Source organism: Passer domesticus, chromosome 25 (genome assembly GCF_036417665.1).
Source record: "Passer domesticus isolate bPasDom1 chromosome 25, bPasDom1.hap1, whole genome shotgun sequence".
NCBI classification, from domain to species: domain Eukaryota; kingdom Metazoa; phylum Chordata; class Aves; order Passeriformes; family Passeridae; genus Passer; species Passer domesticus.
In genome coordinates this window covers 5,142,308-5,162,742 of record NC_087498.1, presented here as the reverse complement: position 1 = coordinate 5,162,742, position 20,435 = coordinate 5,142,308, and the positions used below count along the sequence as shown (strand labels likewise).

The 20,435-nt window shown below is 62.7% G+C and overlaps 2 protein-coding genes across 4 annotated transcripts; both read right to left on the bottom strand.

The window, feature by feature from the left end:
• Positions 1–289: 289 nt before the first annotated feature.
• FANCE (FA complementation group E) lies at positions 290–17,260 on the bottom strand. Of its 3 annotated transcripts, XM_064398983.1 has the most exons (16): positions 12,811–12,829; positions 12,464–12,659; positions 6,701–6,855; positions 5,915–5,961; positions 5,464–5,540; positions 5,257–5,320; positions 4,906–4,981; positions 4,654–4,681; positions 3,926–4,066; positions 3,676–3,807; positions 3,269–3,416; positions 2,775–2,827; positions 2,173–2,223; positions 1,990–2,072; positions 1,750–1,863; positions 290–1,487 (listed from the first exon to the last, which is right to left on the bottom strand). In XM_064398983.1, exons 3-16 carry the CDS (start codon positions 6,820–6,822, stop codon positions 1,328–1,330), a joined length of 1,296 nt encoding a protein of 431 aa, XP_064255053.1. In that variant the 5' UTR covers positions 6,823–6,855; positions 12,464–12,659; positions 12,811–12,829; the 3' UTR covers positions 290–1,327. The 3 variants fall into 3 exon arrangements, 2 of the variants coding, with proteins under 2 accessions (XP_064255053.1, XP_064255052.1); XR_010350591.1 differs by lacking the exons at positions 290–1,487; positions 1,750–1,863; positions 1,990–2,072; ... (10 more) ...; positions 6,701–6,855; positions 12,811–12,829 and adding exons at positions 9,982–12,234; positions 13,285–13,379; positions 13,486–13,611; ... (7 more) ...; positions 16,142–16,374; positions 17,212–17,260 and having other exon boundaries at positions 12,377–12,659; XM_064398982.1 differs by lacking the exons at positions 290–1,487; positions 1,750–1,863; positions 1,990–2,072; ... (10 more) ...; positions 6,701–6,855; positions 12,811–12,829 and adding exons at positions 13,285–13,379; positions 13,486–13,611; positions 13,699–13,765; ... (6 more) ...; positions 16,142–16,374; positions 17,212–17,260 and having other exon boundaries at positions 9,982–12,659.
• A 405-nt stretch (positions 17,261–17,665) lies between these two features.
• Positions 17,666–20,294, bottom strand: LOC135286187 (probable E3 ubiquitin-protein ligase makorin-1). The gene is made up of 8 exons (XM_064399197.1): positions 20,083–20,294; positions 19,534–19,653; positions 19,150–19,436; positions 18,857–18,948; positions 18,538–18,758; positions 18,216–18,326; positions 18,000–18,123; positions 17,666–17,926 (listed from the first exon to the last, which is right to left on the bottom strand). The coding sequence occupies exons 1-8, from the start codon at positions 20,151–20,153 to the stop codon at positions 17,771–17,773; spliced, it is 1,182 nt and encodes a 393-aa protein (XP_064255267.1). The 5' UTR covers positions 20,154–20,294; the 3' UTR covers positions 17,666–17,770.
• Between the last annotated feature and the right edge of the window lie 141 nt (positions 20,295–20,435).

The window sequence follows — 20,435 nt, the reverse complement described above, 5'->3', positions numbered from 1 at the left end:
GCCGGGCGGTGCCGGGACAGGGGGGCCCCCGGGCCACCCCTCTTTGTGCCGCTGCGGATGTCGCGCCGGAGGAGCAGCGGGACGAGCGGCACAGCGCAGCCCCGCCTGGGCTTTCTGTATTTTTGCGTGAGAAACCGGACTTTTCGCCGAGCAAACAAAAAGATTTGGGTGATGAAGCCAAGCCGCTTCACCCCCTTCGCACTGCGCCGAAACCGGCCAGGAGGGCGCTGGGGACACCGGAGGGTCCGGGGACACAGGAGGGTGCTGGGGACACCGGAGGGTCCGGGGACACAGGAGGGTGCTGGGGACACCGCAGGAACCGGGGGTCCCACCCAGTGCCAGCTCCGGACCCCGGCCACCGCAGCTCGCGTGGAAACTTCGGGGATTGTTTCCATTTCTCCCATGTGGGGACGGTCCCGGAGGGGTGAGGGTACCTTGGGGCGGGCGGGGGAGCCCCCGGGGTCCCCGAGGATCGCCGCTGGCCGGGCGCTTTTGGGGTTCCTGGTGGCAGCGTGCTCGGGGTGCTGCCGGACATTTGCGGTGTGGGGTGACACGGCCAGGGGGCCGTGACGCACGGGGACAGCTTGTCGGAGGCTGTGGCCGGTGACTCAGGGACACGGGGCGAGCTGGCGAGCGGGCGTTGTCACGTCCGTCACCCTGAGTCACCCGTGGCGCTGCCGGCGGCGGTGGCCAGCAGGGCGAGCAGCCCGGCACCCCCATCTGCAGCCCCCCCGAGCCTTCCCGGGGATCCCGGTGCTGAACCCCCAGAAGGACAGCTCGGCCGGGCCGTGCTGGTCCCTGCCAAGCCCCCAGCTCCGGGTGCAGTGGAGCCCACCCGTGTTTCACGGGAGCTGGGGCGGACACGGAAGCGGGGAGTGTGTGTCACACCGAGCGGTCGGAAAGAGCTCCCTCTGTTTGTGAGCCCTTCGTGGTGCCGTGGGAAAGGCTGATCTGCGCCTTCCAGCCCAGCGCTGTCCCCCGGGCAGCAGCAAAGGGGCGTTAGGTGTGAATTGCAGCCGGGACTGAGGGCATGAGGGATGTGGCTTTAGAGCCCGGGCTGTCCCCAGCGCAGGGGATGTGTGGGAGCACATCTGCACCCCTCGATGTGCTGGGAACAGGCAGCTCACAGCATCAGTGGGAGCTGCTGCAGCTCCCTGAACTCTTCATGGTTACATGGAGGTGCCACCGGTCCTACCTTAGATCCTACCCCCTGCTCCGTCATTAAAATTCCCCCATTTTTCCTCCCATTTTATTATTCTAGGGGTTTGGTGTTTTGGGATGTGGGGAAGGAGCAGAGGTGCCTCTGAGCTGCCCCTCCCTGGCCCAGCTAGGCCTTGGATGATGCTGCAGGCTGCACCCGCTGCAGCTCCAGGGCACGGACGAGGAGGAGGAAGGCGATGCTCAGGAGAAGCAGCCAGAAGAAAACCCAGTAGTGCTGTGGGAAGGAGAGCCATGGACGCCAGAGCTCCGCTGCAGACCCCTTGGACCTGGGGAGAAAGTGACCAGGGACCCTTGTCATCCGTGGGGGAGAGCAAAGCCCACCTCCACCCCACCTAGGGACGAGGAGGACGTTTAACAGCCCCAAACCTCACTGCCCTGTTACAAACCCAAGTGAACAAGCCTGAGGAGGGCATGAGCAACATCCCAACCTTCCACCACTAAATCCCCCAGCCCCTGCCCAAGTGCTGGGGACCACAGAGAGGCCAGCAGCCGTGGGGGGATGCTGGGCACACGCAGGGTGCTGCTCACGTCAGCCCGAGCTGCTCCGGCTCCTCGTTCCCTGTGCTCGAGCCTCTGCCATCTGCCTCTGCCACCAGCTTCCCTGCCACGGCACTGTCCTGGCCCTGGGGCTCCAGCTCTCTCCTGGGGAGGGAGAGGACGGGCTCAGTGCTGTGCCACACAGGCCATGGCAGCAGGTGCCACACGGGCCATGGCAGCAGGTGCCACACGGGCCATGGCAGCAGGGCCACGGCCACCCAGCACGGTTACCTGTGGGTGCTGGGCCAGCGCTGGGCCCCCTCGGGCTCCAGGTCACCTTCTGGGGCTGCTGGGCTCTCAGGGCTGGCACCTGGCTGGGCACCCAAGGGGGGAGCATCAGTGGGGACACGCAGTGGCAGTGCCAGCGAGGCTGGGGACACAGCTGCTGGCTGTCCCCACCGAGCACGGCCTTACCAGGAGCTGCTTGGGGATGACGGCGATGCTGACCCTGCGGCGGGCAGAGCCCTGCAACAGAGGGGCTGGGGGTGAGCCCTGTGTGGCTGCTTGTCACCTCCTCCTTCCCCATCACCTCCCCAGCACGGCCAAGGGACACCGTGGGACACTGCCAGCTCCCACTGGGGCTAAGAGGGGAAGCTGGAGAGCCAGGGAAGGTCAAAGCCAAGGGGTTTGTGCCTGTCACTACTGCTGCAAGCTGTGCTGGTGGGGCTGGTGACCCCCTCCCCTGCCCTGGAGCTACAGGGGGATCAGTGTCGGATTCAAGCTGGTGCTAAAAAGCAGCCAAGGCTGTGGGTCTTGCACTGTGACCCTCAACAGAAGGATCTGCCTGAGATCTCTTGCACAGACAGCCCTCAGCTTGCTGGGCATCCTGTCTGTCTGTCAACAGCCCTGCGAGGCTGCCCCTGCGTTGTTGCAGCCCAGCAGATCTTCCCTGCAGCAAGCAGCTGGCTGCAGTGACATTGTTTGGGACAAGGGGGAGTGTGGGGACAGCCAGGTGAGGGAGGGCAGCAGGGCAGGGGGGGCAGTGGCTCCAAGACTCCTGAACTGGGACCAGTTACCTGCTGGAAGGTTCTCTTCAGGGGGTGAGGTCTCAGCCGTGGCTCCACATCATCTGAGAGCAAAGAGAAGCTGCCTTACGTCATCCCCATCACTCAGATGTGACAGAAGGTCACAAAGCTCCTGAAAGCTGTCCTGGCCATGTGCCCTGTGCTTGGCACAGGTGGTGCCCCAGGCAGGGGGACATGGTGCCGTGCCCACAGTGGCACCTGTGGGGTTTGGTGCTCAGGAACAGAGCCCTTTCTGTGCAGGGGCCCCCCTGCCCTGCATTCCCAGCTGGGCTATGGCTCTCTGGCCACCAGCACCTGCTCCCACACTGATGTGCTGTTCCGCTGTCCCCTCACAAGTGCCACCAGCTGTTCCCTTCACCACGCCACCAGCAGCCCTCAACCCACACTGGCTGTGTGGTGCAGGTCACACTGACCCCCGAGGGGCTCGGGACCGAGCCCTGCAGGGTGCCAGCCCTGCCCAGGCCCCGAGGCAGAGCCCACCTCACCCTGGGTCTCTGCCAGCTGCCGGTTGCGGGAGTTCTGCTGGATCAGGCGCTTCATCTCCTCCAGCTCCGCGTGCTCCCGCTGGTGGTGCCGCTTCAGGTTCTCCACGTGCTGCACCATCACCTCTGCTGCTCGGCTCATCCGGGCCTCCTGCAGCCACGTGGGGACGGGGATCAGAGCCCCTAAATCTCCTAAGGAGCAGCTCTCTGCCAGTCCCTCCCTGTGCCTCCCCCCAGCAGTGCAGGTGCATCCCCTGCGTGCTCCCGGGGCAGGTGGATGGACCCCTCACACCCTGGAGAGCACAAACACGAGGTCAGGGAGGAGGGACAAACCCCAGCAAGCTCAGGGATGAGTCCCCAAGCCCGTGTGCAGCCCCTCCATCACTCCCAGCCCTGGGCTGAGCACTCACCTGGTGCACAGCCCCCAGTTTCTCTGCAGCACTGGTTGCCCGCTCAACAGCCGCTGACAGCACGGCCAGGTTGTGCTGCAGCTGCTGCAGCGTCTCCTTGCAGCCTGCACTGGCACAGCACTGGCCCAGCCTCTGTGGGGGGAAAGGAAGGAGCTGCTGCAGCTGCTGGAGCTGGCACTTTGAGTTCTCCAAACCCCTCTGGGGTGGGTGATGCCAGCACGTGCCAGCCCCCTGCCCGGTGCCCACCTACCTCCAGGGCAGCCCGGCACTGCCCCAGCTCCTCCTGGATGCTTTCCTCTGCTGCATCCCGTGCCCGTTTCTCCACCTGCACCCGCTGCTGCAGGGTGAACACGTCGCAGCGAAAAGCCAGGGCGAGGTGGGCAAAGGCTGCCTGTGGGGTGAGGGCAGAAGAAAAGCCACCAGGGCCGTGTGCTGCTGTCCCCAAGGCACAGACAGCCCTCCCAGCGTGCCACCAGCCAGGGCAGTGCTGAAGATGATTAGCACTTGCCTTGCCCCAGCACCCTTAGGCTGCTGCCTGCTGGGGACAGTCCCTGAGATGCCAGCCCGGGGGTCCCCAGGCAGCTGATAGCGTCCCCCAGGCAGCTGATAAGGCACGGAAATCTTGATCCCTCCTGGCAGGAGCAGAGGCCAGCCCTGGCTGCGGCTCCTGGCTGGTGGCTGAGCCTGACTCAGCCCTGGCACTCGCAGGGAAATTGTTTTTATTAGCGAGGCTCCCGCCGCCTCCCCGGCTAAGGGCGCTCCTCAGCAGCTGCAGAGCACTTTGTGGGCACGCAGAGGACAGGCTCATGGAAATGCAGCTGCCTCCAAATGCCAAAAGCATCTCTGGGAAAGGGTTGGGGTGGCTGCCAGGGGCTTGTGCTGCTGAAGGAGCAGGGCACAGCCAGCACGGTGAGCCAGCACGGTGCCTGTCCTTGTGTCCCCTTGCCCAGCCCACCCACGGCCCCCAGCAGCCCTCACCTCCAGATCCTGCTCGGCCAAAGCCGCCCTGCAGAAAGAGAAGTGCTGTCAGGGGTGGGGGCACCATGGGGGCTGCATGCTGCAGATGCCCCTGCTCTGCTCCCAGGGGTGCCAGCCACCACGAGAGGTGGGAAGCCAAGTGCCCATCGTGTGGGCAGCAGCTCTTGTGCAATGGAAAAGGAGGAAAGTCCAATCCCTGGGCCCTGCTGTGCCCTGGGACCCCCCTGGCCTGCAGGTGCTCACTGGTCTTACCTGTGCAAGCCAAGCCTGTCCAGCACTGAGAGCTCACTGGGGACACTCAGCAGCGGCTCCTCCAGGGTTTCTGCACCTGCAGGAAGGCAGTGGGGCCACGAGAGACCCACATGAGGGCTTTCCCTGGGCCTTCCCTCCTCCATCTGCCCTCCTGTCCTAGCAGGAGGTGCTGCCCATGTTTTGGAGCCATCCCAGTCCTTCCCCAGCATCAGGGGGGCTTCATCCCCTCCCAGGCCAGTGTCCCCTTCCCAAGTCCCCACCAGGGCAGGTGACCCTCACCAGAACACGTTCCCATGCTCACCCCCAGCTACTTCAAACCCCAGCTGGGATGTGGGATGGGGACTCACCCACCTCCTCCAGTCGTGTCACTGTCCCCAGGGTGCACAGGCTGCTCCTGCACGGCCCTGCCTGGCTCCTGAAGGGAACAAAGGCTCTGTTGGGGCAAACCTGCCCCTGGTGCTGCACAGCACCCCCAGAAGAGCAGCACAGAGGGGCTGGGGCCTGCCTGAGCCCAAGGAACCAGGCAGGGTTTGTCCCCCACTGTCACCTCCCTCTCACCTCGCTGACTTGCGCCTCGCTCTGCTGGCTGCTGGCCAAAGCCCCAGCCGGGTGTCCCTGGGCACTGCTCATCCTGCCTGGGGACAGAAAGGCTGCTGGGACAGCAGGGACCCCTCCCCAGCCTGACACCGCTTCAGAGAGACCCCCAAAACTGCCACTGGCACCCCTGCGGGCTCCCAGGGGACGTCAGCTGGCAGGTACCCCCCAAAAATCCCGGTGGGATTGAGGGAGCTGGAGCTCAGCTGGGCAGGTCAGGGGGAGGAGGGCAGTGGGTGCACAGGGTGGGCTGCAGCCCGTGAGGCAAATCCAGGGGGTGGGGCTGGGGTCCTGGGGCTGGAAGGGGTTGCAGGCAGGTGCTGCCAGGCCAGGGGACACCCTCCTGCTGCTCGGGGCGGGAGGGAGGGTGGAAACCCGACCCTTGTGACCCCATCCCCGCCTGGGCTGCCCTTACCTTCATCCGGAGCTGGGGGGAGCCCGGCCAGCTCTGCCTGCTGCTCCCTGTGGAGGGAATCCCGGGTAAACCCTACAGAACCTCGGGAGGCACCGGCAGCATCCCACTCCCCACGCTGCCCCGGCTCCCTCCACGGGGCTGCTCCGGACCTGGGTGCTTCCCGAGCATCCTCCACTCCGTGCCCGTCCCGCTCCGTGCCCGTCCCGCTGCTGCCGCCGCAGAGCCCCACGGAGGACCTGCCGGAGCCGCTTCCAGCCACAATGAGTCACCAGCCTCAGCAGTGTCTTCTTTTTTTTTTTTTTCCTTTTTTTTTTGCTCTGGCTGCCAAGCGGACCTCACTGCGAGCCAGCCTCTCCCAGCACCACATCACACCCCGAGCCCAGGCAGGCACCATCTCACAGCACAGCACCCCACGGGGGTGGCAGGCCACCCTAAAAGTGCAGCGGGGCAGGTTTATCACCCCAAAGCCCAGCCCTGGGGTCTGGCAGCTCTGCAGCATCCCTGCTCACTGCTGCTGATAACAGGCCACCAGCGCCTGGAGACACAGGGGCTGCTGTGCAAAGAGCCCAGCACCCAGCTGGGAGAGGGGTTGAACCCCCAAACTTTGGGGAAAAGCTGCAGCAGAGCTTCTCCCTCTCCTCCTGCCCAGCCTCAGAGCAGTGGCTGCAGGAGGATTTTGTCACCACGGCAGCACGATGCTCAGCGCCCCTTGCCTGGCTCTGCCACCGCTGCCCCATCCTTGCCGGCACCCCAAGAGCCTCTGGGGGCAGCTTTTAGGGCACACACCTGCGGGGTGAGGGGCTGGCTGGGCAGCTCGCCCGCTGCCGCTGCCGCCGCCGGCGCCCCGGGGCCGCTCCCTGCGCCCCCTCCTCGCCCGGGCCGGGGGGGTTCCCTTCCAGCGCCTTCATCTGGGCAGCGCAGGGGCTCCAGGAGCAGCTCACCTATGGCGAGAGACCCACGTTAGCGGCGCGGAGATGGAGAACGCCTCGAAATGTTGTATTTTTAAAGGGTTTTCTCACCCAGCGGGAGCTTCGAGCTCCTCTGCTTAGCGTGGAGGAATCTGCGGGAAAAGGAGGTGGGGAGGTGTTGTGGTGCAGGGTGGCCCGCTGGGGTTCGGGAGGAGCTGGAGGGACCTGGGCGGGCATGGAGTGAGGCAAATGGTAAATTTTAGAGGGTGGACTTTCCTGCTTGCAGCCCCCGTTTCCTCCCCCGGGGCAATCCTCATTTTGGGTTCGTGGTGCGGGGCAGCTTCTTGGGGGGAGGTGGATTTGCAGCAGCCCCTGCTCCCCAGGCTGCAGACACGACAGTCCCTGAGCTCCCAGAGAGACAGATAATAAAGATTTCCAGATATAAGGGGGCTTGGAGAAGCCATTTAAGCTGTTTCACAGTGTTTGGAGGACCAGAGAAGGATGCAGGAAGCCCACAAAGTCCCTCTCCCAGCCCAGGGTGAAGTCGCTGTGCACAAGGGGCTGTCCCGGTGCTCATGGACACGCAGGTTTAGGACAGAAGGAGAAGTTTTTGTCCAGGACAGGGAATGCAGGGGAGATCAAGGGGGCAGGGAGTGCCTGAATCCCACGTGCCTGTGCAAAGCCTTGGCCAAGCTCAGCATCGCCCAGCTCCCACCTCTCAGCTCTGATGGAGGTGTAAAAAGCAGCACTTGGCACCTGTCAAAGCCAGCCCTTTTCACACCTATACAGCGGGAATTATCGCTGGAACCTCCCCCCAGGGGCTCAGGGCCCCCAGCCAGGCGGGATCAGCCAAACTCATCCCAGCAGCAGCAGCAGCAGCAGCAGCAGAGCGCTGGGGAGGGCTGGTCCCTGCTGCAGGGCGCTCAATCCACCACAGCCCTGCCGGCTGCTGCTCCCACAGCCTCGCGGCCACTCTCTCCTTATCTTCGTGCCACGGGTGGAAAATATCCCAAACCCGCAGCTGGTTTAGCACAATGAACCCCCTGAGATGCCAGAGCGGCCTTTCCCTCAACTCAGCGACCACCAAACGCTCCCGGGACATCTTTACCTGCCTGAGCTCCTCCCGAGCAGCCGAAGGCAGGTCCGGGCCCCCAGCTCGGAGCCGGCTCTCAGCTCTGCCGGGCCCCCATCAGCCCGGCCGGGCTCGGGGCTCGGGGCGGCCCCGCTGCCTCCCGCGGGCACAGCGGCCGCATCTGCGGCGCTCGGAGCGCCCGGGGCCGGCCCCGGAGAGAAGCCCTTTAAAGGAGATGCGTGAGAGCGCCCGGAGCTCCCCGCGCCGGCCAGGGCGGGCAGTGGCCCGCAGGTGGCCGGGAAACCTCTGCTTTTGGGGAGGAGCCGGGTCCTGCACCCGCTCCGGAGAGGGGCACAGCCGGGGGACACCGGGACTGCTGTCCTGGTAATGCCGGGAAACACCGGGACTGCTGTCCTTGTAATGCCGGGAAACACCGGGACTGCTTTCCTGGCAGAACCGGGAAACACCGGGACTGCTGTCCTGGCAGAACCGGGAAACACCGGGACTGCTTTCCTGGCAGAACCAGGAAATACCGGGACTGCTTTCCTGGCAGAACCGGGAAACACCGGGACTGCTGTCCTGGCAGAACCGGGAACACCGGGACCGCTCCCTCCGTGCCCGGTGCCGGCAGAGCTGAGCCTCAGCATCCCCCTGACAGGAGGCTCAGGGCAGCGTGGGACAGTGGGGACAGATGGGGGATCCCCCCGAGCTTTCGTGGGGTATAAAACAGATATAAAAGATTTCCAGATATCAGGGGGCTTGGAGAAGCCATTTAGGCTGTTTCACAGTGTTTAAAGGATCAGAGAAGGGTGCAGGAAGCCCACAGAGTGCCTCTCCCAGGCCAGGGAGAAGGCTCTGTGCACAAGGGTTAAACCCAGCACCAGGTTAAACCCAGCACCAGGCTAAACCCAGCACCAGGCTAAACCCAGCACCAGGCTAAACTGGAACAGCTGATGAGGAGCCCCTGTAGCATCGTGTTCAGTGATGCAGGGGAGCTGCTCTGCCAGGACCCCCGTCCCTGCTGCCCCTCTCAGCAGCCCCGGCCACCCCCCGCTGCCCCCAGCCCTTTGCTGGGATCCATCACATCTCCAAAGCCTCTTTATTCCCCTAATGAGCTTACAGCGGGTCGGGCTCCACCTTCAGCCCTGCCCGGGGCTGCTGCTGCTGCCCCCCCCGTGCCCAGGGACCCCTTGGGGGGCTGCAGACCCCTCCAGCCCTGAGGGGGCAAGCAGCATCTCCCAGGTTCTGCCAGGGTGAGAGCCCAGAGTGCAGCCCCCGGTGACAAAGCAGGGGCAGTGGAGGTGGGGACACCTCGCAGAGAGCCCCAGCTTCCCCCCCAGGGGCAGCAGCTGGCACACCAGGCTCCGAGGGGCACACAGAGCCAAGGACACACGGCACTGCTGCCTCTGCTCCCTCCCACACCCACAGAAAAAATCTCCTTGTGTCCTAAACCTGCACGTCCATGAGAGGAGGCAATGCCCCTGCTCACAAAGAGCCTCTAAAATCATCTAATAAAGCACGCAGGGATTTTTAGGCAATCTCATTTTTAAGCTGGCAGCAGCTAAATCGTGGCTGGGAGCTATGGCAGAGCCCCCAGGCAGGAAAAGCAGCCCAGTTCCCCTGGCACTGACCTGTTCAGCGGGGAGGAAGCAGAGCCTGCAGGGAGATGTCCAGCCCAAGGGGTTGGGGGGCAGCATGTGGCTGCAGCTCTGGCCCCTGTGCTCCTTCCAGGGCACCTGAAGCTGAGCTGAACTCGCAGCTCACATCCCACTGTGGTCATCTGGATTATTCACTGCTTGGGAGAAAGCTGCTCAGCTGCCCCTGACTGCTGCCACTGATGCAGCAAGCTGATTTACAGGTCTGTGCAGGGGCTCAAGCACAAAACAGCCCCCCAGCCCTCCCTCAAACCCACCTTTCTGTGGCCCTGGCTGCCCCAGCTGACAGGAACCTGGCAGCCACCAGGCTATCCCAGAGAGAACACAATTCTTGTCTTATGATTAAAAGTTTGTTGGCAAAAAAAAACAACCCAAAAAAACCCAAACAAACAACCCCCAAAAAAAAAAAAACAACTCCTAACAGACAAGAAGGAAAATTGCTCTTCTTTTTTTATTCAGTTTTAAACCCCAAGTGAAAAAATATAAATATTGCTGGGCCTCCCCCAGAGCAGTTCAGGCTCACATTTGGGTGTCACAGCCCCCAGGTTTGCAGGCAGAACTGCAGCAGCATGTTGGGGATTACAGGTGAGATAAGCAGGCTGTGCTGGATGCACAGTTACCCCAGGGAGAAGTGGGGGGACCCCTGGCACTGCAGGAGGGGAAACAGCAACAGCCTGGAGCTCCTGTTTGGAGAGGGGCAGCCCCTGGGGGATGGACACAGGCCACTTTGGAAGGCCACTGAGTTCCAGCCCTTTCCAGCCAGGGGCTGCATGGCCCAAGGTCCCTGCATGGCTCTGGTGTCTGGTGTTCAACATCCACAGACCCCAGAGCCCTGTGTGAACCCCAAAGAGGCTCAGTGCTGCCCGAGCACACCCCAGGAGGCACCTGGGCATGCAGGAATCATCTTGCCATGAAAGTGGCTCAGAAATCCCTGTGCAGGGTGTGGAGGCAGCAGAGTGGACAGACAACAACAGACAACTGCATACGATGAATTTCCTTCCAAAAAACCCCGAGAACTACGAGACCAAAAAGGGAAATCCCCTCTGAAACGTGAAGTAAAACTCTGCAAACAGAAGAGGAAGCAGGTGGGGAACCACTGCCAGTGATCACAAGTAAACTGGATGGAAATCACACTCTGCCTGCTACCTCCAGCCCAGGGAAGGTCTCAGACAAAGCTTCAGACCCTTCACCACCACTGCTCCTGAATCAGGACAAGGACAGAGCCACTCCTGCCACCCTTGGCCAAGGATCTGCTGAATATAAAATCTGACTGATGGTTTGTGCTGCATCCACCTCTCTGAGCTGTCCAGGATGGATTTTAAAGTTCCTGCAAGGGTCAAGAGGAGTCAAAAGTGGAATTTTCTGTGCTGCCCACTGCAGATAAACAAGCAGTGTTGCAGCAGCACGTGCAGGGTGCCCAGGGTGTGCTGCCAGCCCTCCTTCCATGACTGTCATCTGCATGAACACCTCAGAGGAGCCCACAGCACACGACAAGCTGCAGCCAAGAGCAAACCCAGGGCTAAGAAGGCTCTTGCCACAAGGCCGTGGCCATCTCCATGTGAGCAGCAGCCACAGCCAGGCACAGCACTGGGGACAATGACACCGAGGTCACTCAGTGGAAGCTCTGCAGGGAAGCTGCAAAGATCAGAGCCTGCTACCTAATAAAGCCAGAAGAGCAGGCTTAGACCTTGATGATCGTGGCACAATTTCTATTTATGTCGTGTTTTGGGCAGCCCTACAATAGCTTCACTTCACTCGGCCACTAACTTGCTGGAATGCAAACACATCAACAAGCTGGCTCCCTGGAGGTTTCCATCCTCCACTAATGCGGGCTTTGAAGCCTCATCAGCCCACTGCCACCTAAAATAGCTTAAGAGATTCTTACATAAAGAAACCTGGCTCTCAGCCTTAACAGTGTCACCTAATGCCTCAGAGTTTCCTTCCTCTGGCTGGGATCTAAACACTACTGAGCAAACCTGGAGCAGTCACACCTGAATGTTATAACTCTCCTTCTCCCTTTGTGGATGTTGATGGATTTTTAAACAGCTCCTGAAATATGCAATGCTTCAAAACCTCACTGAAACCCCAGCTCTACCTGCCTGAGCCTCCACTCTTTTTTTCCCAGTTCTCAGAGCAGGAGGTGCCTAGATGAGGTTTCAGTGGGTACTTTCAAGAATACAGGATAGAATTTTGAGCACAGTCATGCCACACAAGCACTGTTAGGGCCATGAGAAGTGTCACCATCACCAGAAATGTGGCACACACAGCAGGGCCCCTCACGGGCCAGGCAAACAGGAAAGAAGGGGGGATTTAAAGCAGAACACTCAAATTTCCCAGCTAAATTCAGCTGGAATTCAGTTAAATCCCACTCTCCTGCACGCAGAGATGTGTGAATCCTAGCAGATCAGATCCACAAAGCAGCAGCCCAGCCTGCACCATGGGAGCAGGAATGTGGAGCTCGTGCCTTGGAATGAGCTGAGGTCAAATGAAGATAATGAACTAAATCCAGAATTATCAGCTTCGTGCAGCCTCAAATCAATGTCTGCCCTGGTTCAGTGAGGGTTTTGGGCAGTGAGAACTCAGCACCTGAAGTTCTGCACGGGCTGTGTCCTGCCTGGCCCCCAGCACAGGAGGGCCAGGTCCCCTCGTAGGGTGGCAAGCCCAAGGGAAAACACACAGAGACACCTGGAAACACATGAAAACACATGAAAACACATGAAAACACATGAACTGTTCACTTGGAAACACAGGAAAACACATGAACTGTTCACTTGGAAACACATGAAAACACATGAACTGTTCACTTGGAAACACATGAACTGTTCACTTGGAAACACATGAACTGTGAACCTGGAAACACATGAAAACACATGAAAACACATGAAAACACATGAAAACACATGAATTGTCCAACCTCCAAGCCCCAGGGAGCGTGGTGGGCTGGGATGGCACTGCCAGCAGGAGCCCCCCATGCCAGGAGGCCCTGGGGGGGAACAGACCCCCTCACAGGGTCCCACCTCACCCAGTGAGGGGTGGCTGTGGCTGCTGCTGTGCAAGGAGTGTCCTCCACACCAGGAAGCTGCCCCCTCACGGTTCCTTCGGGTGGTCACCTGAGGAAAGACAAAAATCAGGAAGAGGAAAGCCCCTGCCATGCCCACCATGCACAGCACTGCCACGGCAGGAGTGGCACCTTCTGCTTCCCCACCCTGGGACACCCCAGGGTGCAGAGCCTGCCGTGACAGGACCCCTGTCCCCCCTCACCTGGCCCCTTCCAGCACAGGGACCCCTGTCCTGACCTCACCTGGCCCCTTCCAGCACAGGGACCCCTGTCCTGACCTCACCTGGCCCCTTCCAGCACAGGGACCCCTGTCCTGACCTCACCAGCCCCCTTCCAGCACAGGGACCCCTGTCCCCCCCTCACCAGCCCCCTTCCAGCACAGGGACCCCTGTCCCTCCTCACCAGCCCCCTTCCAGCACAGGGACCCCTGTCCCCCCCTCACCAGCCCCCTTCCAGCACAGGGACCCCTGTCCCTCCTCACCAGCCCCCTTCCAGCACAGGGACCCCTGTCCTGACCTCACCAGCCCCCTTCCAGCACAGGGACCCCTGTCCCCCCTCACCAGCCCCCTTCCAGCACAGGGACCCCTGTCCCCCCTCACCAGCCCCCTTCCAGCACAGGGACCCCTGTCCCCCCTCACCTGGCCCCTTCCAGCACAGGGACCCGTGTCCCCCCTCACCTGGCCCCTTCCAGCACAGCCTGCAGAGATTTCTTCAGCGCCGCCGTGCTCCGGTCCAGGACAGCAGCCAGGCTGCTCCTGTGAGCTGGGCTGACCTGGGACGGAGGCAGCAGCAGCTCAGGGCCCTGCCCTGCCAGGAGCCCAGCTGAGAGGCCTGGGCTGGGCCCCAGGAGCTGCAGGAGCAGCCCTGGCCGGGCTCACCTGGCTCTGGCACACCGTGAGCACGGCTGTCACCAGCCTGGCGAAGCTGAGTGACGTGGAGAAGGCTGGAGCCTGCTGGCACAGAGTCAGCACCAGCAGATCCACGAGCTCAGCGGGCAGCACCTCCTGGAAAAGGGCCAGGAGCAGGTAGGAGAGTGCTCCAGCACTGCTGGAGTCATCAGGGACAGCCGGGGGACAAGGTGGGCTCCTCACCTGCCGGCCCAGCACGGCCTGCAGCACTGGCAGCAGTTTCTCTGACAAAGGCACCTCCAGGACGTGGCTGGAAGGACAGTGAAGGGGAAAGGTGGCCCTGCTGGTGCCCCCAGATGGCTGCACCCACCCAGGTGAGGCCAAGGCAGAGCTGTCACCCCTCACCTCAGCAGCAGCTGCACAGCGTGGGGCTCCAGGCACTCCTCCACGAGCTCACACATCAGCTTGGTCTGCTCAGCACCTGCAGGGCCAGAGCAGCAGGGGAGAGCCTCCAGAGGCTGCCAAACCCACGGGGATGTGCCTGGCCCTTCCTGGCCCCTCTTCACTGGACTGTGTGCCAGTCAGCACAGGCAGAAACCATGCAGTGCCCCCTTCTACTGCTCAGGATAATCCTGCTCCCTTTGCCCAGCTGCAGCAAGGGTTCAAACAGCAGCAGCCTCTGGGAAAAGGGGATGCCACTGTGCCAGGGGCTCACCCTCTCCTCCCCGGGGCAGCTCTGCCCTGAGCATCAGGAGCTGCCAGGGGCCCTTTTGGGAAAAAATAAGCCAGCAGCCAGCCTAACCAGCCCTCCCCCTCCATCTCAGGCACCTGTAAACCCATCTTCCATCCCAACCCCAAGTGTTTGCCTGCCCTGAAAAACCAGCCTGAGGCCTCCATGGCTCCCAACACATGACAAATGCCCCCAGGAAGCAGCACTCTGCAGCTGGGGCCCCCTCCAGCTCCCACCAGCCCAGCACACCTTCCCCTGGCTCCTGCAGCACTGCAGCCACCAGCACACGGCACAAGGGATGGGAGTACTTGGAGCAAAACGCACTCAGGGCAGCCATGAGGTGTCGGGAAGGCGGCTGGGAGAGGGACAGCACCTGGGGACACAAAAGGCAGGAGGTGGGGACAGTGGAGAGGGGAACGGGGAGCAGGAAACTCCCCTGCCATGGCACGTACCCGCCTGAGGAAGAGCTGCTCTGCCAGGATGGCTGCGCTGGTGTAGCTGAGGTCGGGGCTCAGAGCCAGCAGCCAGCTGCAGAAACGCACCAGGAGGGGCTCTGGGCACGTGGAGAGCTGCAGGAAGGAGCACAGCCCCTCGAGCTGGGGTGGCACAGGGCATTAGGGCCAGCAGCAGGCCCCCTGCAGCAGCTGCAGCAGCATGCTGGGGCTCACCTGGCTGGGGCTGCAGCTGTTCAGGATGCTCAGCTTGGGTGGGGGGTGCAGTTCCGAGTGCTGGAGAGAAACACTGGCCTGAGTAATGCACCAAATAAATCAAAATACAAAATACAGCTCCAGGCTTCTCCCTTCCCCCATCACTGAGCCCACAGGCAGCCCCTCACACCTGCAAGGTGCAGGCAGGTGCTGGTATCCCAAGCACAGAAAAGGTACCAACAGGGCTTTTTATCCCCATCCAGTTGGCTCTGTGAAATCCACCTCCTTTTCCACCCCTCCCAAAGCCCTGGGGCTGTTTAGAGCATCAGCTCCGGGACAGGGACAAAGCAAACACTTACACTGGAGTCCTGCAGCAGCAGCACTTTCAGGCCCTGTCCATGCACCTGAGGGAAATGGGGTGAAGGAATGGGAACCAGGCTGTGGAGGCTGTAAGGGGACAGCAAACCCTACCCAGTACCTGGACAAAGGACTGGACCTCTGCTGCCAGCTCTGTCTGGGGAACCTTCCTGAGCTCCCCAGCTGCATCCTGCTGGGAGCTGTCCTGAGCAGCCTGATCCGTGCTCTGAGCAGACGTGTCCCCTGAAGGCTCCTCAGGCACCTCCTCTGCCACATTTCCACATTCCTGGGGCCCCAGGGGCTCACATGCCACCTCCTCCAGCATGTTCCTCTCTCTCTCAGTGTCTGACTCCAGGCTCTCCTCTGACACTTTCTTACGCTTCCCACCTTGAGGCACAGAGTCAGGGGCACCAGGCTGCTTGCTGAAGCACCAGGTCAATTTTCTTTGTCCCTCTGGTTTCTTCTGGGCAATTTTCTGGCACAGGCCCCTGAGCTGCTGCTGGCACACAGCAGACAGGGCAGTGGGACGTGGGGAGCCCTCCTCTGCCCTTGGTCCCTGCTGGAGCAGACCCCCCAGAGTCTGCACCCAGGGATCCACATGGGAGTCCTGCCCCAAGGCCTGGAGCAGCTGGTGCAGGCAGTCCCGTGGCACTGCATCCTGCACCACGAGGAGCAGGGAGAAGAGGTTCCTCTGGCACAAAACAGGCAGCAGCAGCAGCCGTGGCTTGCTGGAAAAGGAGAGGTGCCTGGTCAGAGCAAATCGCCCTGCCCTGCACCCAACCTGCCCATGGAGCAGGGAGCAAGAGGAGGCACCTGATGCCTTTTGCAGACACAAGCTGGGGCACCATGGGTCACTGCTATGACACCAGTGCACGGGGGGAAGCGGATGTGCACTCCCAAATTGTGCACCTGACACCCAAACCACGGAGTTTTAGACACGTATCCAACTCACAGAGCCAGGGTGTCCTGTGTCCCCTCCAGCCAGGGCTCCTGGGCGCACAGGGCTGCGGCGAGAGCCGGCCAGGGGAAGGGCTGCCCCGGGCCCTGGCGGGGCTGGCCCCGCTGCAGCGCCCGCAGCGCGGCCACGGCCCCGGCCGGGCCCGAGCACAGAGCCTGCAGCAGCAGGCGGCACGGCCGCGGACACAGCTGCAGCCACGCCGGGCACCGGGGCTCCATCGCCGCTGCCTGCGAGACACGGCACAGCGCACGCGTCACACGCGTGGGGCACCGGACATGGCACACCGCACACGTCACACGTGTGGGACATCAGACACGGGACACCAGACATGTCACACGCGTGGGGGACATCGGACACGGCACAGCGCACACGTCACACGCGTGGGGGACAGTCACACACGGCACACTGCACACGTCACACGCGTGGGGGACAGTCACACATGGCACACTGGACACGTCACACACGTGGGACACCGGACACGGGATACCGCACGCGTCACACGCGTGGGGCACCGGACACGGCACACCGGACACGTCACACGCGTGGGGGACACCAGACACGGGACACCAGACATGTCACACGCGTGGGGGACACCAGACACGGGACACCAGACACGTCACACGCGTGGGGGACACCAGACACGGCACACCGCACACGTCACACGCGTGGGGGACACCGGACACGGCACACCGCACACGTCACACGCGTGGGGGACAGCCGGACATGGGGACACTGGACACGTCACACGCGTGGGGGACAGCTGGACACGGGGGACAGCCAAACACGGTGGCACACATGGGACACAGCTGGACATGGGGGACACACACAGGGCACAGCCGGACACGGGGGACAGCAGGACACGGGACACTGGACACGTCACACACGCGGGGGACACCGGACACGGGGGACAGTCACACACGGGAGATAGCTGGACATGGGGGACACACACAGGGGACAGTGGACACGTCACACGTGTGTCCCGGTCCTGCCGTGTCCCTGCCCCTGCCGTGCCGCCCGCCCCCGGGGCAGCCCGGGCCCGCTCGGGGCTGTCCCCGCGCTCTCACCGGCGGTGTCCCCGCGTCCCCGCCCGCTGTCCCCGCGGCGCCGCTTCCGGCCCCACCCCGGGAAACGCAAGCGGGCCGCGCGCGAACGAGCTGATGATGCAAACATCGCTCAAATCCCAACCCAAACAGCGCCTTCCCCCCACCTCCGAGGGTGGGTCACCCACACACGGAGCACAGGCGCCAGGAAGCGCAGCGTTACATGACCCGTTTTATTTCGTTATTCCCGGATTTGGCTAAAAAGGATTTAAAACAGTGCCCCCCCTGCTGCCCGGTCCCCCCCTCCCCGTGGATGTCAGACCCCCCCTGCTGCTCCCAGCACCCAGCCCACCCTACCCGTGGGTGTCCCAGGGGTGCAGAGTGGGCACCACGGCAAGAGCAGGGGGGCTGTGCCCTGAGTCTCCCCCGGTGCACCCATAAATGCCAGACAGACTGCTGCCCCATCCCACCCCATCCCTGCAGCACCCCACGGCCAGGGCCACCCCAAAACCATGGCAGGAGTCAAAAGAGACGCCGGGGTCCAGGCCAGCAGCAGCACCAGGCCCAGCGTGGTCCCTACGGCTCAGTCGGAGTCGCTGAAGTCAATGAGAAGCAGCTCGTGGCCATAACTTGAGTGGGGAAGCTCTGTCTCCAGCATGGCCAGGGTAAGAGCCCACTCCAGCGTGCAGAGCTCCTCATCCTCCTCGTCAGAGCTCTCCGAGGAAGAAGGGATGAACACCTGCAGCAGAGGAGGGAGGATGAGCCACACTCCCGGGGCCCAGCCCAGCCCCGGGATGTGCCACCCCACTCACAGTGGGCATCCTGAGCTGCCGCTGCCTGTGCCTCCTCAGCCAGCGGGCAGGCAGCTCGTGCAGGTAGATGCACTCGGATCTGAAAGGGCAGTGGCCACGGAGGAAGAATTTGCACCTGATTTTCCTGTGGGATTCCAAGCACAGCTGTGAGTGTAGCTCCCAGGGTGGCATACAGAGCCCGCAGCCCTGGCACCCGCGGCAGTGCCGCGCACTCACCCTGTCCGTGCCTTGAAGGCTCTGATGAGCTTCTCCTTCTCAGCCACGTCTGCGATCCAGTATTTGTGGGGGATGTAGTAACTGGAGGGGATCCGGCACTCTGGGCAGGCCCTGCATGAGGGTGATGGGTGCAGCTGGGTGTCCCAGGAAGGGAGCAGGGAGCACGGGCTCAGCACCCACCCACACCCCTCACCACCCCAAAGCGCCTGCTCCCAAAGCGAAGCCACGCCAACCCCAAAGCCACACCACCACACCCAAGGAAGACTTTCAGGGCACAGAAGGGGAAGGGTGGCCACCCTGCCGTGTCCCCACGGCCACTCACTTTATGACGGCGCTCTGGAAGGCGCGGCTGCGGCGCCACTTGCGGATGCAGCCCACGCAGTACGCGTGGCTGCAGTTCGGGAGGATGCCGAAGAGCCGCTCCTCGGCCAGCGGCTTCTCGTACACCCTGTCCATGCAGATGCCACACACCACGGCCTCGCTCCGGGCTCTCAGTGCTGCGCTGGTGAGCAGGGCTGCCTCGGCTGCTGGCTCTGCAGGGACCTGCAAACAGAGCAGCACAGCGTGGCAATGCCCGGGCTCTGTCAGTGCCCTGGCCTCGGTGACGGGGAGTGCCCGGCCACAGGAGACCCCAAACCCACCTTTGCAGGGTCAGTCCGTGTCGCCGTCTCCACACCTGCCTCTTTGGGGTCAGAGGAGCCTGGATCCGGTGCTGGCCCTTGTGGCTGGAAGCCTGCAGGAGGAGAGTTCTTAGAGGGGAAAAGCCCAGCGAGCTGGGTGGGCTGCTCAGAGCGTGCAGCTTCAGCAGTGACAGTCCTCACACTGCACAGCTCTCCACAGCCCAGCCTGGTCACAGGCAGAAACATGCACAGGCTACCCCACCACAACCACCCCAGTGCCACCCCACTGGTCCCCTGGGCAGCCTGGCACCTACCTGAGGCACCCCGAGCTTTTGTGGGGACAAATTCTCCACTGATGGCCCCACGGGGGATGTTACCAAGTGCTGGGATGTTCTTCTTGTCTTTCTCTTCCACTTCTACCTCCACCTTGGGGAACTTGAAGGCCACACGCTTCGTGCTGCGGGCTGAGGTGCGCTGGGCTCCCCCCTGGTCCCGCTCCATGGCTGTGGGCTCAGTGCCAGGCTCCTGGCCCCAGTGGCAGTGAGGCATCAGGCCATATTGTGTCCCCACCGGTGCTGGCTCCTCCAGGATGTGCAGGTAGCTGGAGGAGCCCAGGGACAGACACAGAGGGTCCCATCAGTCCAGCACGGCTCCTCCATGCTCCCACCCATCCTCGTGGCATCGCAGCCCTTCCTTACCTGCACTGCTCTCCATAACGGCAAAAGCCACGCTGGAAGTACCTGCACACCCGGGCTGATTCTCTGTCGTGTGAGAAGCGGCAGCTCTGGCCCCACCGACAGGATCCACGGGCAAAATTCCTGTTAGCCAGGGGAGCAGCGTGGACGGGCTCAGACCCTGCTCCAGCCCTGCCCTGGCATCCCCCCGGTACCAGCTTTGTTTGGTGGGGACATTTTTTGGAGCTCCCCCGGCTGCTGTTGGGATCCCTCGCCAAGGGCAGAGCCAGGGGGTCCTCCCAGCCCCATCCAGCCTGATCTCCTGCTAATTGCCGAGCAGAGGAAGCCCAGGACAGGGCTGGGGGCTCTCCTGGGCACCGAGGGCTGGGGCAGGGGGCTGGCAGGAAGGGGGGCCGGGCTGGAGTTCTGCCGCCCCCCCCCAGCTCCGGAGGGGGGTAGGGAAACGGGGCTCAAGGCCACCCCAATCCACTCGCCACCCCCACAGCCAGGAGCCCCATCTCCAGCCTGCCTCCCCAAACGCTGCTCCCAGCCACCCCACCCTCAAGCCTTTACCTGCACAGGGGTCTCAGGGAGCTTGCCTCGGCCCTAAACGGCCCAGATGCCATCATCGAGCCCACCTCCATCTCTTCCCCGGCACTGAAGAGGGCTGGGCCACCTCCCAGGGCTATTTATGGCCTCGGTGAGCCCCGGGTCCGGCCGGGATCGCTTTCCCCCGGTAGGACACGTGTTTGGGGCGGAGGACCAGCCCTGCTGATAGCTCTGAGCACTGTTTACACTCACTCAAGGACTTCGCAGCGAGGAGCTGCCCTGGGGCACCAGCCCGGCGTGCAGCGCTAAATTCCGTGTGTTCTAATCCTTTTAGCATTGCTAGTCCCTCTTCTTTTCACTCCTGTCTTTAACTCAGC

What these genes read in the sequence shown, in the direction of transcription:
- FANCE (XM_064398982.1), bottom strand. Translation starts at nt 16,365, where the DNA reads ATGGAGCCCCGGTGCCCGGCGTGGCTGCAGCTGTGTCCGCGGCCGTGC. An exon ending in ACAGCTGCAGCCCCAGCCAG is followed by an intron (nt 14,782 to 14,853) that starts GTGAGCCCCAGC and finishes GTGCCACCCCAG; the next exon opens with CTCGAGGGGCTGTGCTCCTT. An exon ending in AGGCCGTGCTGGGCCGGCAG is followed by an intron (nt 13,612 to 13,698) that starts GTGAGGAGCCCA and finishes GCCCTTTTCCAG; the next exon opens with GAGGTGCTGCCCGCTGAGCT.
- LOC135286187 (XM_064399197.1), bottom strand. Translation starts at nt 20,153, where the DNA reads ATGGAGGTGGGCTCGATGATGGCATCTGGGCCGTTTAGGGCCGAGGCA. An exon ending in TTCCAGAGCGCCGTCATAAA is followed by an intron (nt 18,327 to 18,537) that starts GTGAGTGGCCGT and finishes ACCCTCATGCAG; the next exon opens with GGCCTGCCCAGAGTGCCGGA. An exon ending in GCCTTCAAGGCACGGACAGG is followed by an intron (nt 18,124 to 18,215) that starts GTGAGTGCGCGG and finishes GGAATCCCACAG; the next exon opens with GAAAATCAGGTGCAAATTCT.